The 15213-nt window shown below is 43.2% G+C and overlaps 1 protein-coding gene and 1 long non-coding RNA gene across 2 annotated transcripts in view; one reads left to right on the forward strand and one right to left on the reverse strand.

The window, feature by feature from the left end:
• The window catches only part of LOC139267191 (uncharacterized), a 22683-nt gene extending 19221 nt beyond the window's left edge, over positions 1-3462 (forward strand). Inside the window, exon 4 of the long non-coding RNA XR_011593853.1 lies at positions 3307-3462. This is a non-coding gene — a long non-coding RNA (uncharacterized lncRNA). The remainder of the gene's footprint in view (positions 1-3306) is intronic.
• Positions 1-15213, reverse strand: part of LOC139267190 (dihydropyrimidinase-related protein 5-like) — a 139527-nt gene that overhangs the window by 38118 nt on the left and 86196 nt on the right. Inside the window, exons 5-8 of the mRNA XM_070885121.1 lie at positions 15013-15057; positions 14840-14915; positions 4592-4748; positions 1923-2064 (exon numbers count right to left, since the gene is read on the reverse strand). Of these exons, the coding sequence (XP_070741222.1) occupies positions 1923-2064; positions 4592-4748; positions 14840-14915; positions 15013-15057 (420 nt within the window). The remainder of the gene's footprint in view (positions 1-1922; positions 2065-4591; positions 4749-14839; positions 14916-15012; positions 15058-15213) is intronic.

Below are 15213 nucleotides of genomic sequence, written 5' to 3' on the forward strand. Positions count from 1 at the left end.
ACTTGACATGAATGGTCAAGGTAAGATCTCATTTCACAAACACCTGCTCAATAACTGCACCACCACCAGCATCACACTTCATCCACCACCTAACTATACACTGACATTCATACACCCTATATTACTGCATTCTTCACAAGTACAACCTCACACCGCAGACACATCTCACAGCCCCTTCAACCATGTGAGACAACACACACACAGTAACAAAAGTAAACGTTGGTCCCTTAGAGGTTGAGAGGAGAAATTATTATGGGGAATAAAGAAATGGCAGAAACATTAAACAAAAATTTTGTATCTGTCTTCACAGTAGAAGACACAAAAATCATACCAAAAATGGTGGGGATCCATGGGTCTAAGAGGGTGAGGAACTTAACATAAAAATATAAGAAATAAGAGCAGGAGTAGGCCATTCGGCTCCTCGAGCCTGCACCGCCATTCAATAAGATCATGGCTGATCTGAACATGGCCTCAACTCCACGTTACTGCCTGTTCCCCATAACCCTCGACTCCCCTTGTAGTTCAAAAATCTGTCCATCTGCGCCTTGAATATATTCAATGATTCAGCCTCCATAGCTCTCTGAGGTAGAGAATTCCAAAGATTCATGACCCCGAGAAGAAATTCCTCTTCATCTCCATCTTCAATGGGCAACTCCTTATTCTGAAACTATGCCCCCTAGTTCTAGATTCCTCCACGAGGGCAACCATCCTCTCAGCATCTACCCTGTCAAACCCCCTCAGAATCTTGCATGTTTCCAGGTGATCCAGTGTGCCCAGGTACAAGACAGGAATATCTGCCCCAGTAAGAGTAAACAAAAATTGTGTAGAAACTGGAGATAGTACTTGACCTAGAATAAGTTCTGAGCACAGACAGCCTGATGTAAAATTCTTAATGGGGCAGCACCCCAAAATAACTTTTCCCCTTGTGAAGATGATAATGTGGAGACTGATTAAATGTGCATCATACATACAACCCAAAAAAATAATTAGCATCTAGCTGTAACAGAGGAGCACTTTTAATTGCTTACCTCTAACAGGAATGGTTATAAATTAAACCGATAAAGTTGAAAGGGGAAGTTTCAGTATCATATCAGAATGTTGGGATACACAAAATTATTCACTTTGCCTCAATTAAATAAAGCAAAATAGTAAAGAACATTTACTAAGAAGTACAGCTGTCTTTTCAGGAAGACAAAGAGCACAATTTTAAGAAAGCAGAACTCTTAAAACCTGAATTTTTAAACTGTAAATTCATTTGGAAGGGTTCTAAAAGGAAAGGAAACCTGAGAGATAGAACACAGTCCCCGCCCCCACATATGGGTACCAAGTTTGAATCAAACACAGACAGATTTGGGGTGGGGCTGGAGGTTTTTTTCTCTGCTAGCTGCACTTTAAAGTGAATTGCCTTTGCATAGATTCAATCAGGTTTCTAGCGAGAATCAATCCATAGCACAAAATCGCTGAAAACTCAGCACAACTCAAGAATGTCTTCCACAGCAATTCCAGGAGACTGTAAGAAATGGAAAAGATACAAATGTAGCAGGGATGCTTTTCTAATATTTGTTAAGACGCCTTATTTGACACTTTAGGAGCAGTGTCACCCAGCATCTAATTGCTGTTACTGTTGGGATTGGTACAAGAGAACATGGAATGGGGAGAAAAAAAAATCAAACACTCTATTGCACAGCATTGGCAAGCTCTCATCTTGAGGTACACTAGTTTATAAGAAAATGTTGAGAAAATAAAATTATAACAATTGCAACAGCTCAGGATTAAGAGGTCTGCTGACATCCCACAATTTACAGTTTATAAATCAAGATGCTATATTCAATAATACTGTTACCAAAATTCATGTTAGACTCCCTAATGTAGATGTAATAGTAATCAACATGAACAAAAGATTCTAGTGATGTGAAACATACCACTCCTTTCTCCCAGATAACAGTCATTCGGTCTTGCACTCCAGTAACACCATGAGGAATTTTGGTAAAATCCTCTTTTCCTATAGCTTTTTGCTTGGTAGTAAATGGACGATGATCCGAAGCAACAACATTAATAGTATCACTAGGATAAATAAAACAAAGAACAGAAATAATTTGACCAGTATTTCATTTAAGTCTTGATATGAGGTACTTCTGTAATGAAGAGAATCACCTGCCAAGGCTTCTCTTTCACTCCGGCACCATTACTGCTGGTGTCCCCCAAGGATTGATCCTTGGCCCCCTCCTATTTCTCATCTGCATGCTGCCCCTCGGCGACATCATCTAAAAACACGGTGTCAGTTTCCACATGTCGCTGACGACACCAAACTCCACCTCACCACCAGATCTTTCGACCCCTCCACTGTCTCTAAATTGTTACACTTATTGGATGAGCAGAAATTTCCTCCAACTAACTATTGGAAGACCGAAGCCATTGTCTTTGGTCCCCGCTGCAAATTCCGTTCACTAACCACAGGCTCCATCTCACTCCCTGGCAACTGCCCGAGGTTGAACCAGACTGTTCGTGACCTTGATGTCATAGTTGACCCTGAAATGAGCTTCCGATCACATATCCACGCCATCACTAAGACGACCTATTTCCACCTCTCTGATTGCCCAACTCAGCCCCTGCCTCAACTCATCTGAAATGAAACACTCATTCTTGCCTTTGTTAATTCTAGACTTCACTATTCCAATGCCGGCCACCTATCTTCTATCCTTCATAAACTGGAGGTCATCTAAAACTCTGCTGCCTATGTCCGAACTCGCACCAGGTCCCATTCACCCTTCACCCCTGTGCTTGTTGACCTACATTGGCTCTCGATTAAGCAACATCTCAATTTTAAAATTCTCATCCTAATTTTCAAATCCCTCCAAGGCCTCGCCTCTCCCTATCTCTGTAATCTGCTCCAACCCTATAACCCTCTGAGATATCACTGCTCCTCCAATTCTGACCTCAGGAACATCCCTGTTCTTAATCGCTCCACCATTGGCGGTCGTGCCATAAGCTCTGGAATTCCCTCCCTGAATCTCTCCAACTCTATCACTCTTTCCTCCTTTAAGAGGCTCCTTAAAACCTACCTCTTGATCATCTTCCCCAGTATCTCCTTATGTGGCTCAGTGACAAATTTTGTTCGATAATGCTCCTGTGAAGTGCCTTGGGACATTTTACTGTATATTAAAGGCAGTATATAAATACAAGATATTGTTGTTGACAGATTTTATATTGGATTCATGTTTTGGTCATTTCAATTTAAGGTTAATTATGGCACTGAAGATTTTTCACAGTGGGGTTATGAAATATTTTCTTTTCTTCCCCCAATAGATTTATGGTTCTCGATGAAGGATTTTTCCACTCCAACAACCAGCGCCTGAACAAATGATCATTTGACATGGGCTAGGCATGCCGACAGTTGACTCCCTTCTGTTGCAATGTCCAAAGTCAGCATCAAACAAGTCTCCAACATATCCCCTGATTAAAATACTGGTACCATCTCATTCCAAACAACAGTATTAACTCAGAATTCTTATTTAATGGCTTACTACATACAATGCTGAGACTTTGTTACTTTCTACTGCTTGCACCTCAGCTATTTCTACATTTTCTGCTTGGCTTGCATGAGAAGCTGCCAAGCTGAATTTTGGGCACTATAATTTCACAGGAGCAGGATAAAAGTTACACCCATCACTGATACAGAATGTCCCCCACAGAATTTGCCCAAGCACCTGAAAATCCTCAGTTGAAGTCAACTACCTACTCAAGCCTTTGTGTCCAGATAAAAGGGCATTTTGCAGGTATTTTCAAACATAGAAGTCAATTTCTTAATCAGGTTTAGTAATTTCCAGAATTGCAGAATCAAAAAAAATAACAGTTTTTGTTATGTTATAGGTGGTATTTCTAGTTATATACACAGACACTGAATTAGAAAAACGGTGGCCAAAAACAGAAAAAAATATGAGTAGTTTGATCAGTTGTGTGACATTTGCTGATTTGTAACTGGAAGCTTTGAGGAGAAAAATGGAGGGATTTGACTGCTTGGTTTTCAGTCATTATCACTTTTTGTTACTAGGCAGATATTTATACTTGTAAATTTAAACTTTAAATTTTCACTCGAAATTGTAATCCATATTACTGTTATACAATATTCAGAAGTTATGAATTTTTAATACTGTAATCAACTCAAGTGGAAATGATGATGACACACACCTGTAATCTTGTGATACAAGTACAACGTCCTGAATTCGGAATTCCGAAAACCGGAATTGTCTGAAAACCAGACATTTTTGAGGTGGCCAAGATGGCGACATTGGGCGGCGAGGGACGAGGAAACCGTTAAAAAAAACTGCAGCGCCGGGGGGCCGCGAGAACCAGCGGGCAGCGGAGGATCGGTGGGCGGCAAGGAGCGGAGAGAATCGGCGGACAGCAAGGAGCACCAACAGCGAGGTCTGAAATCCGGCAAAACCCCAAAACTGGCACGGACTCGGTCCCGAGGTTGCTGGATTTCAGACATTGTACCTGCATATTTGGCCACAGCTCAACCAAAAATAGTTCGAGCTTGGGGCAGGCGGCTTAAAGAAAAAAATATTTTCAGCTCGTTACAGAAACTCACTTGGCAAGCAGGCTCATGAGGTAATTGGGAGTGCTGGCATCCAGTCGGAGAGGAGGCGCAGTAACATGAGCAGCAGCAAGAGACCAGTCTGGGTGGTAATAGCTTGATCCATTCAGAGTCGTGTGTGCGAGGGTTGTTTCCCCATATATAATCTTGCCTTTTAAAAAAAGATTGAATTAGGAATTTAAACACATCCACCATAATGTATACTTTATTCACCTAATTATAGCTTACTAATTAAATATACATCAGTCGTGTATACACAGATGCACCATTTAATTTTCATTCACTTTAAGCCAGAGTGTGCCCTCTTTCATTTCATTTCTGAAGCATATTCAGTTTAGTTTAATCTAAATTGGTGTACACAAGTATATCATTTTTAAATCCACACACATTTTGGTAGATTAGGGAGAATCAATTAGAGGAAAGAATTGTTATTTCTCAAAGAAAATATTTGCAGAATTTTGATTAATAGCTCTACCAAATTAAAAACCAACCAGTCAGCCAGGTACTCTGATGTTATTACACAGAATTACATAGAAGTTAAAGACACAGAAATAGGCCATTCGGCCGAACCAGTCCATGCCGGCGTTTTTGCCACACTTGAGACTCCTCCCATTTTTCCTCAACTAACTACCAGCATAATCTATTCCCTTCTCCCTCATATGCTTATCGAGCTGCCCCTTAAACACTTCTATACTACTCCCTCTAACTACTCCCTGTGGCAGCAAGTTCCATTCTCACCACTTTCTTGATGAAGAGCATATCAGTGAGTACTTATGATAAATAGTAAAGGATGGTGTTATGTATGTAAACATTGCAACAGTAAGACTTGCCACCAGAGGGCGCAACTGTTGGAGGCCCAAGGGCCACCTGCACACCTCGTGCAAGGGAGTATAAAAGATTCTGCCCCTCCGACGGTGCGGCGCTCCCTCCGTGCTGCCCCTCCGACGGTGCGGCGCTCCCTCCGTGCTGCCCCTCCGACGGTGCGGCGCGCCCTTGGGGCTGCCCTTCCGACGGTGCGGCGCTCCCTCGGTGCTGCCCCTTCGGCGGTGCGGTGCTCCCTCGGTGCTGCCCCTTCGGCGCTCCCACGGTGCTGCCCCTCCGACGGTGCGGCGCTCCCTCGGTGCTGCCCCTCCGACGGTGCGGCGCTCTCTCGGTGCTGCCCCTCCGACTGTGCGGCACTCCCTCGGTGTTGGGGAGAGCTGATTGAGGTATATGGAGTTGTGGGGGGCCTGGGTGGAGTGGATAGGAGGGACCCGTTTCCCTTGGCGGAGGGGTCGGCAACCGGGGGGCACAGATAGAGGATGGTTGGGGGGAGGTTTGGTGGGGATTTGAGGGGAGGCGTCTTCAGCCTGGGGGTGGTGGGGGTCTGGGGCGAAACTCACTGCCTGGTGATAGCAGGAAAGGGGTACTGAGGGAAGGATCAGCCATGATCTTATTGAATGGTGGTGCAGGCTCGAAGGGCCGAATGGCCTGCTCCTGCATCTGTTTTCTATGTTTCTATGTTGTCTGCCATGCTGCTTAGGCACTCTGGAGTTGTATTAAAGAGACTAAGGTCACATCAGTTTTTGCTCACAGTACACAAGTCTTGTGGAGTTCTTCCACACTTAACAGATGGGGTGTGACTTTGGACAAGCCGAAGGAATCTTGAGCCATCCAAACCTGGGAAACCATGCTATCGATAGGGGATGCAGATAGGCACTCAGGCTGATGCGTAGCTGTGGCTAACTGTTGTTGACATCACAGAGTAGTCCAGAAGGGAAGACCTAAAAAATAGTTACTATCTTGGCAAGAAATTCTCCTGGGGGTAATATTTCTTTCTACGAAATTAGAGTGGAAGGGGGTACTTTGATTTGAATTCTAATTGTAACTTTATAGATGAAGCCGATCAATATTTACCTCTGGTCTTGACAGTGTAATTTCATGCCACTTTAAACGACTCAACCAAGAATTAGACCCATTTTCTGGGATGTGAAGAAAATGGAGGACATCCCTTATTCTTTAAAATAACAATCTCAAAGAATATTATAAATGCATAAATTGATCTCCTGCAGCACTGCACATCAAGTGAAGTCTTCAGGTGAAGCATATCAGGTAACTGGACCAGGGTGCACTGATGTAATTCAGTCCCCATTTTAAAGTAATACATTCTCCCCTTAATTCTACATAATACTTCAATTTTATAGAAACATAGAAAATTAGGTGCAGGAGCAGGCCATTCAGCCCCTCGAGCCTGCACCGCCATTCAATAAGATCATGGCTGATCATTCAACCTCAGTACTCATTTCCTGCTTTCTCTCCATACCCCTTGACCGTAAGGACCATATTTAACTCCCTTTTGAATATATCTAACGAACTGGCCTCAACAACTTTCTGCGGTGGAGAATTCCATAGGTTAACCACTCTGAGGGAAGAAGTTTCTCCTCATCTCGGTCCTAAATGGCTTACACCTTATTCTTAGACTGTGACCCTTGGTTCTGGAACTCCCCAGCAACGGGAATATTCTTCCTGCCTCTAACCTGTCCAATCCTGTCAGAATTTTATATGTATCGATGCGATCTAAACTCCAGTGGATACAAGCCCAGTTGATCCAGTCTCTCCTCATATGTCAGTCTTACCATCCCGAGAATCAATCTGGTGAACCTTCGCTGTACTCCCTCAATAAGCAAGAACGTCCTTCCTCAGATTAGGAGACCAAAACTGAACACAATATTCCAGGTGTGGCCTCACCAAGGCTCTGTACAACTGCAGTAAGACCTCCCTGCTCCTATACTCAAATCCTTTAGCTATGAAGGCCAACATGCCATTTGCCTCCTTCATCATCTGCTATACCTGCATGCCTACCTTCAATAACTGATGTACCATGACACCCAGGTCTCGTTGCACCTCCCCTTTTCCTAATCTATCACCATTCAGATAATATTCTGTCTTCCTGTTTTTGCCACCAAAGTGGATAACCTCACATTTATCTACATTATACTGCATCTGCCATGCATTTGCCCACTCACCTAACCTGTCCAAGTCACCTTGCAGCCTCTTAGTATCCTCCTCACAGCTCACACCGTCACCCAGCTTAGTGTCATCTGCAAACTTGGAGATATTACATTCAATTCCTTCATCTAAATCATTGATGTATATTGTAAATAGCTGGGGTTCCAGCAACGAACCCCAATAGTCACTGTCTGCCATTCTGAAAAGGACCCGTTTATTCCGACTCTCTGCTTCCTGTCTGCCAACCAGTTCTCTATCCACATCAATACATTACCCCTAATACCATGTGCTTTAATTTTGCACACTAATCTCTTGTGTAGGACCTTGTTAAAAGCCTTTTGAAAGTCCAAATACACCACATCCACTGGTTCTCCCTTGTCTACTCTAGTAGTTACATCCTCAAAAAATTCTAGAAAATTTGTCAAGCATGATTTCCCTTTCATAAATCCATGCTGACTTGGACCGATCCTGTCACTGCTTTCCAAATGCGCTGCTATTTCATCTTTAATAATTGATTTCAACATTTTCCCCACCACTGATGTCAGGCTAACCGGTCTATAATTCCCTGTTTTCTCTCTCCCTCCTTTTTTAAAAAGTGGGGTTACATTAGCTACCCTCCTGTCCATAGGAACTGATCCAGAGTCAATATATTGTTGGAAAATGATCACCAATGCATCCACTATTTCTAGGGCCACTTTCTTAAGTGCTCTAGGATGCAGCCTATCAGGCCCTGGGGATTTATCGGCCTTCAATCCCATCAATTTCCCTAACACAATTTCCTGACCAATAATGATTTCCTTCAGTTCCTCCTTTTCGCTAGACCCTCGAACCCCTAGTATTTCCGGAAGGTTATTTGTGTCTTCCTTAGTGAAGACAGATCCAAAGTATTTGTTCAATTGGTCTGCCATATCTTTGTTCCCCATTATAAATTCACCTGATTCTGATTGCAAAGGACCTTGGTCTTCACTAATCTTCTTCTCTTCACATATCTATCGAAGCTTTTGCAGTCAGTTTTTATGTTCCCTGCAAGCTTCCTCTCATACTCTAGTTTCCCCTCCCAATTAGACCCTTTGTCCTCCTCTGCTGAATTCTAAATTTCTCCCAGTCCTCAGGTTTGCTGCTTTATTATTTTTGGTTAAATAACAAAGTCATATTAATTATATTAATTAGAGTTTATCTGCAGTACAGGATGAGGAGTTGAAACTTGCAAAACTGAGGTGCTGCAATGTCATCACTGGCAGGAAGGTGTCATTACTGTGTGACAAGTTTACATTGTCAATTACCTTCATAAATGTGTACAGAGGAAGTCATAATGGAAAAGTTTGATACAAAAGTGTGACAACAGGAAGTAAGGTTTTTTAGCCAGGAAATTCATGTAGGTGCAATATTTTTAATATATGAGGGCAGTGGACCTCCTGCAGTCGTGCTCACGGTAAGTCAAAGAATATCTTCTCTCTTTTATCCATCTCTGTGGCTCTCATCTTCTGCTTCTGGATCTCTTATCGTCTCCCTCTCACTCTCTCTCTTTCTATTGTTCTTTGATTTCTTCACATTCTCTCCTTTTAGATGGTAACTGATATGGTGGGGGTAGGGAAATAGCACTAAGTGGTGCTTGGTGCAAGTTGCCAGGTAGGGAAGAAATCCAGCTAGAGAGAGCTAGAGGAGGGAGGTGATAGGAAAGGAGAAGGAAATGGCTAGGAACTGGGAGGAGGACAGAAGGCATGGCTGCTTAGGTAGGATGTAGTAGAGGGCGAGAGTTAAGGGGAACGTGTGCACACATTGAAAGGTAGTAGAAGGGAACACAAAAGGGCCAAGAAGCACAAAAAAATTGTATTTATATAGTGTCTTCAACATAGTAAAACATCCCCCAGGCGCTTCACAGAAGCATTATCAAAATTTGACATTAAGCCACATAAGGAGATATTAAAGCAGATGAGCAGTGAGAGAACATGGAGAGGTCTGAAGAAATATAAGCTACAAATTCTGAATTTGATTTCTGAGGAATGAAATGGTGAGAAGAATTTGAATGAACTAGTCTTTTGACAGTGGCGGAACCAAAAAAGCTAAAAATTGCTGAAAAGATTTAAGATGAGCGTAATCCTAGTGCTAAATAACCTATGATGAGAGCCTAAGTAGTCGTGACTTGTTACACTGAGACAAAGAAATGTGGTTGTCATATCCATGACATTAAAGCCACCAGATGAGAGGGACAAAGCACCGAGAACAAGATTTGGATTACATAAATTAGACAAATGACTGAACTGTTTTGGTTCCTTTCCTGAAGAAAGAGATGATGCTTGTGATGAAAATAGAGTTCTGTCTGATTTCAAATTATGATGTATGTCTCTATTGTATCTTTTCATTTGAATGGTAGCTAGGCCGAGGCACTGAGTTTAAAATGAAAGTTATGGCTCTTTTCTGATGAGATTTGATCTGACATAGAAAACATAGAAAATAGGTGCAAGAGTAGGCCATTCGGCCCTTCTAGCCTGCACCGCCATTCAATGAGTTCATGGCTGAACATTCAACTTCAGTACCCCATTCCTGCTTTCTCGCCATACCCCTTGATCCCCCGAGCAGTAAGGACCTCATCTAACTCCTTTTTGAATATATTTAGTGAATTGGCCTCAACAACTTTCTGTGGTAGAGAATTCCACAGGTTCACCACTCTCTGGGTGAAGAAGTTCCTCCGCATCTCGGTCCTAAATGGCTTACCCCTTATCCTTAGACTGTGACCCCTGGTTCTGGACTTCCCCAACATTGGGAACATTCTTCCTGCATCTAACCTGTCTAACCCCGTCAGAATTTTATATGTTTCTATGAGGTCCCCTCTCATTCTTCTGAACTCCAGTGAATACAAGCCCAGTTGATCCAGTCTTTCTTGATAGGTCAGTCCCGCCATCCCGGGAATCAGTCTGGTGAACCTTCGCTGCACTCCCTCAATAGCAAGAATGTCCTTCCTCAGGTTAGGAGACCAAAACTGTACACAATACTCCAGGTGTGGCCTCACCAGTGCCCTGTACAACTGTAGCAACACCTCCCTGCCCCTGTACTCAAATCCCCTTGCTATGTAGGCCAACATGCCATTTGCTTTCTTAACCGCCTGCTGCACCTGCATGCCAACCTTCAATGACTGATGTACCATGACACCCAGGTCTCTTTGCACCTCCCCTTTTCCTAATCTGTCACCATTCAGATAATAGTCTGTCTCTCTATTTTTACCACCAAAGTGGATAACCTCACATTTATCCACATTATACTTCATCTGCCATGCATTTGCCCACTCACCTAACCTATCCAAGTCGCTCTGCAGCCTCACAGCATCCTCCTCGCAGCTCACACTGCCACCCAACTTAGTGTCATCCGCAAATTTGGAGATACTACATTTAATCCCCTCATCTAAATCATTAATGTACAGTGTAAACAGCTGGGGCCCCAGCACAGAACCTTGCGGTACCCCACTAGTCACTGCCTGCCATTCTGAAAAGTACCCATTTACTCCTACTCTTTGCTTCCTGTCTGACAACCAGTTCTCAATCCATATCAGTACACTACCCCCAATCCCATGTGCTCTAACTTTGCACATCAATCTCTTGTGTGGGACCTTGTCGAACGCCTTCTGAAAGTCCAAATATACCACATCAACTGGTTCTCCCTTATCCACTCTACTGGAAACATCCTCAAAAAATTCCAGAAGATTTGTCAAGCATGATTTCCCTTTCACAAATCCATGCTGACTTGGACCTATCATGTCACCTCTTTCCAAATGCACTGCTATGACATCCTTAATAATTGATTCCATCATTTTACCCACTACCGATGTCAGGCTGACCGGTCTATAATTCCCTGTTTTCTCTCTCCCTCCTTTTTTAAAAAGTGGGGTTACATTGGCTACCCTCCACTCCATAGGAACTGATCCAGAGTCAATGGAATGTTGGAAAATGACTGTCAACGCATCCACTATTTCCAAGGCCACCTCCTTAAGTACTCTGGGATGCAGTCCATCAGGCCCTGGGGATTTATCGGCCTTCAATCCCATCAATTTCCCCAACACAATTTCCCGGCTAATAAGGATTTCCCTCAGTTCCTCCTCCTTACTAGACCCCCCGACCCCTTTTATAACCGGAAGGTTGTTCGTGTCCTCCTTCGTGAATACCGAACCAAAGTACTTGTTCAATTGGTCCGCCATTTCTTTGTTCCCCGTTATGACTTCCCCTGATTCTGACTGCAGGGGACCTACATTTGTCTTTACTAACCTTTTTCTCTTTACATATCTATAGAAACTTTTGCAATCCGTCTTAATGTTCCCTGCAAGCTTCTTCTCATACTCCATTTTCCCTGCCCTAATCAAACCCTTTGTCCTCCTCTGCTGAGTTCTAAATTTCTCCCAGTCCCCAGGTTCGCTGCTATTTCTGGCCAATTTGTATGCCACTTCCTTGGCTTTAATACTATCCCTGATTTCCCTTGATAGCCACGGTTGAGCCACCTTCCCTTTTTTATTTTTATGCCAGACAGGAATGTACAATTGTTGTAGTTCATCCATGCGGTCTCTAAATGTCTGCCATTGCCCATCCACAGTCAACCCCTTAAGTATCATTCGCCAATCCATCTCAGCCAATTCACGCCTCATACCTTCAAAGTTAGCCTTCTTTAAGTTCTGGACCATGGTCTCTGAATTAACTGTTTCATTCTCCATCCTAATGCAGAATTCCACCATATTATGGTCACTCTTCCCCAAGGGGCCTCGCACAACGAGATTGCTAATTAATCCTTTCTCATTACATAACACCCAGTCTAAGATGGCCTCCCCCCTAGTTGGTTCCTCGACATATTGGTCTAAAAAACCATCCCTTATGCACTCCAGAAAATCCTCCTCCACCGTATTGCTTCCAGTTTGGTTAGCCCAATCTATGTGCATATTAAAGTCACCCATTATAACTGCTGCACCTTTATTGCACGCACCCCTAATTTCCTGTTTGATGCCCTCCCCAACATCACTACTACTGTTTGGAGGTCTGTACACAACTCCCACTAACGTTTTTTGCCCTTTGGTGTTCTGCAGCTCTACCCATATAGATTCCACATCATCCAAGCTAATGTCCTTCCTAACTATTGCCTTAATCTCCTCCTTAACCAGCAATGCTACCCCACCTCCTTTTCCTTTTATTCTATCCTTCCTGAATGTTGAATACCCCTGGATGTTGAGTTCCCAGCCCTGCTCATCCTGGAGCCACGTCTCCGTAATCCCAATCACATCATATTTGTTAACATCTATTTGCACAGTTAATTCATCCACCTTATTGCGGATACTCCTTGCATTAAGACACAAAGCCTTTAGGCTTGTTTTTTTTAACACCCTCTGTCCTTTTAGAATTTTGCTGTACAATGGCCCTTTTTGTTCTTTGCCTTGGGTTTCTCTGCCCTCCACTTTTCCTCATCTCCTTTCTGTCTTTTGTTTTTGCCTCCTTTTTGTTTCCCTCTATCTCCCTGCATTGGTTCCCATCCCCCTGCCATATTAGTTTAACTCCTCCCCAACAGCACTAGCAAACACTCCCCCGAGGACATTGGTTCCGATTCTGCCCAGGTGCAGACCGTCCGGATTGTACTGGTCCCACCTCCCCCAGAACCGGTTCCAATGCCCCAGGAATTTGAATCCCTCCCTGCTGCACCATTGCTCAAGCCACGTATTCATCTGAGCTATCCTGCGATTCCTACTCTGACTAGCACGTGGCACTGGTAGCAATCCCGAGATTACTACTTTTGAGGTCCTACTTTTTAATTTAGCTCCTAGCTCCTTAAATTCATTTCGTAGGAACTCATCCCTTTTTTTACCTATGTCATTGGTACCAACGTGCACCACGACAACTGGCTGTTCTCCCTCCCTTTTTAGAATGTCCTGCACCCGCTCCGAGACATCCTTGACCCTTGCACCAGGGAGGCAACATACCATCCTGGAGTCTCGGTTGCGGCCGCAGAAACGCCTATCTATTCCCCTTACAATTGAATCCCCTATCACTATCGCTCGCCCACTCTTTTTCCTGCCCTCCTGTGCAACAGAGCCAGCCACGGTGCCATGAACTTGGCTGCTGCTGCCCACTCCTGATGAGTCATCCCCCTCAACAGCACTCAAAGCAGTGACCTTTGCTTTGATGAGTGCCTAAGGAGTGTCTGAGTTTGACAATCAAATGCTTGCCTTTGTTTATGTTTTTAGCCTGCTAGAGTGAGTCGGAATCAAGATTCACCCCCAAGCTTCTGAAATGTGAATCTATGCAAGATTGTCACTTTGAGAAAAGATATATTATAATGGTCACTTAGAAAACAACAATAGTTGTAATGCCGATCACAAGTGTCAGGCTCTGGCTCAGTGGGTAAGCACTCGCCTCTGAGTCAGAGGGCTGTGGGTTCAAGTCGCACTCCAGGAACTTGAGCACATAAATCTAGGCTGACACTCCAGTGCAGTGCTGAAAGAGTGCTGCACGTCGGAGATGCCATCTTTCGGATGAGTCATTAAACTGAGGCCCTATCTGCTCTCTCAGGTATCGGAAAAGATCCCATGACGCTATTTCAAAGAAGAGCAGGGGAGTTATCCCCGGTGTCCTGGCCAATATTTATCCCTCAATCAACATCACAAAAACAGATTATCTGGACATTATCACATTGTTGTTTATGGGTGTTTGCTGTGTGCAAGTTGGCTGCGTTACCCCACATTACAACAGTGACTACACTCCAAAAGTACTTAATTGGCTGTAAAGTGCTTTGAGACGTCCAGTGATCGTGAAAGGTGCTATATAAATGCAAGTCTTTCTTTTTCTTTCAACATGAGTTAGAAGATTCAAAACCTATCTATGTGCCAAAAGCCAACAGTTCTTGTTCTATCTGCTTGGATGATATAGTGCATTAAAAAGTTGTTTATAAACATGTTGAAAAAAGATCTGAAGCTTCTTCAAAGAAACTTGCTTAGGTGAGGAAAAGACTTGTCATTCAAGGTATAACCTTGGATTAGGGATTATTAATGCAGCCTTTTAGCCCCATCTTTGGTTCACTCTTACATGGCAGAACTCTGAAGAGGTGTGTGCTTAATTAATAAAAACTCAGATTTCCTGAATGCCAAGGGCATTTTAACCACTGAAAATAGAAGACTTTCATAGAAGACGAACAATCTGATCATCAAGAACAATCATTTGTGGAATGTCTAGAAAGGAAATACACTGGATTTAACAGTTTGATTTTTCCATACTCTGTAACCAACCTTACCATGCATTCTTGCAGAAGCAATGACATCACCTGCAGACTTGCTTGAGACATTAACCAAATATAACGGACAATGGGTCTGAAGGGGGAAGTTAATGGAAAGAGTTAGATACGGAGCTCAGCTGAAACACTGAATATATATATTCAAAAAATAATCGCTTAACCGAAAAACTTACTCGATTAGCAATTGTGATGGCACGATGTGTTGCTTCTGCCTCAAGCTGTATGAAGAAAGCAAGAAGTATTTGAAACATTTTGCACACAGAAACAAAATTATTTTGTGAAAAAAAAATCAAGGTGACCAGCTCTTCCAATTTACCCACAAGTGTTTGAATACAGCACAGGGCCTTGGAATAAACTAGACACGATTACCAAAT

Source organism: Pristiophorus japonicus, chromosome 7 (genome assembly GCF_044704955.1).
Source record: "Pristiophorus japonicus isolate sPriJap1 chromosome 7, sPriJap1.hap1, whole genome shotgun sequence".
In the NCBI taxonomy this organism is placed as follows: domain Eukaryota; kingdom Metazoa; phylum Chordata; class Chondrichthyes; family Pristiophoridae; genus Pristiophorus; species Pristiophorus japonicus.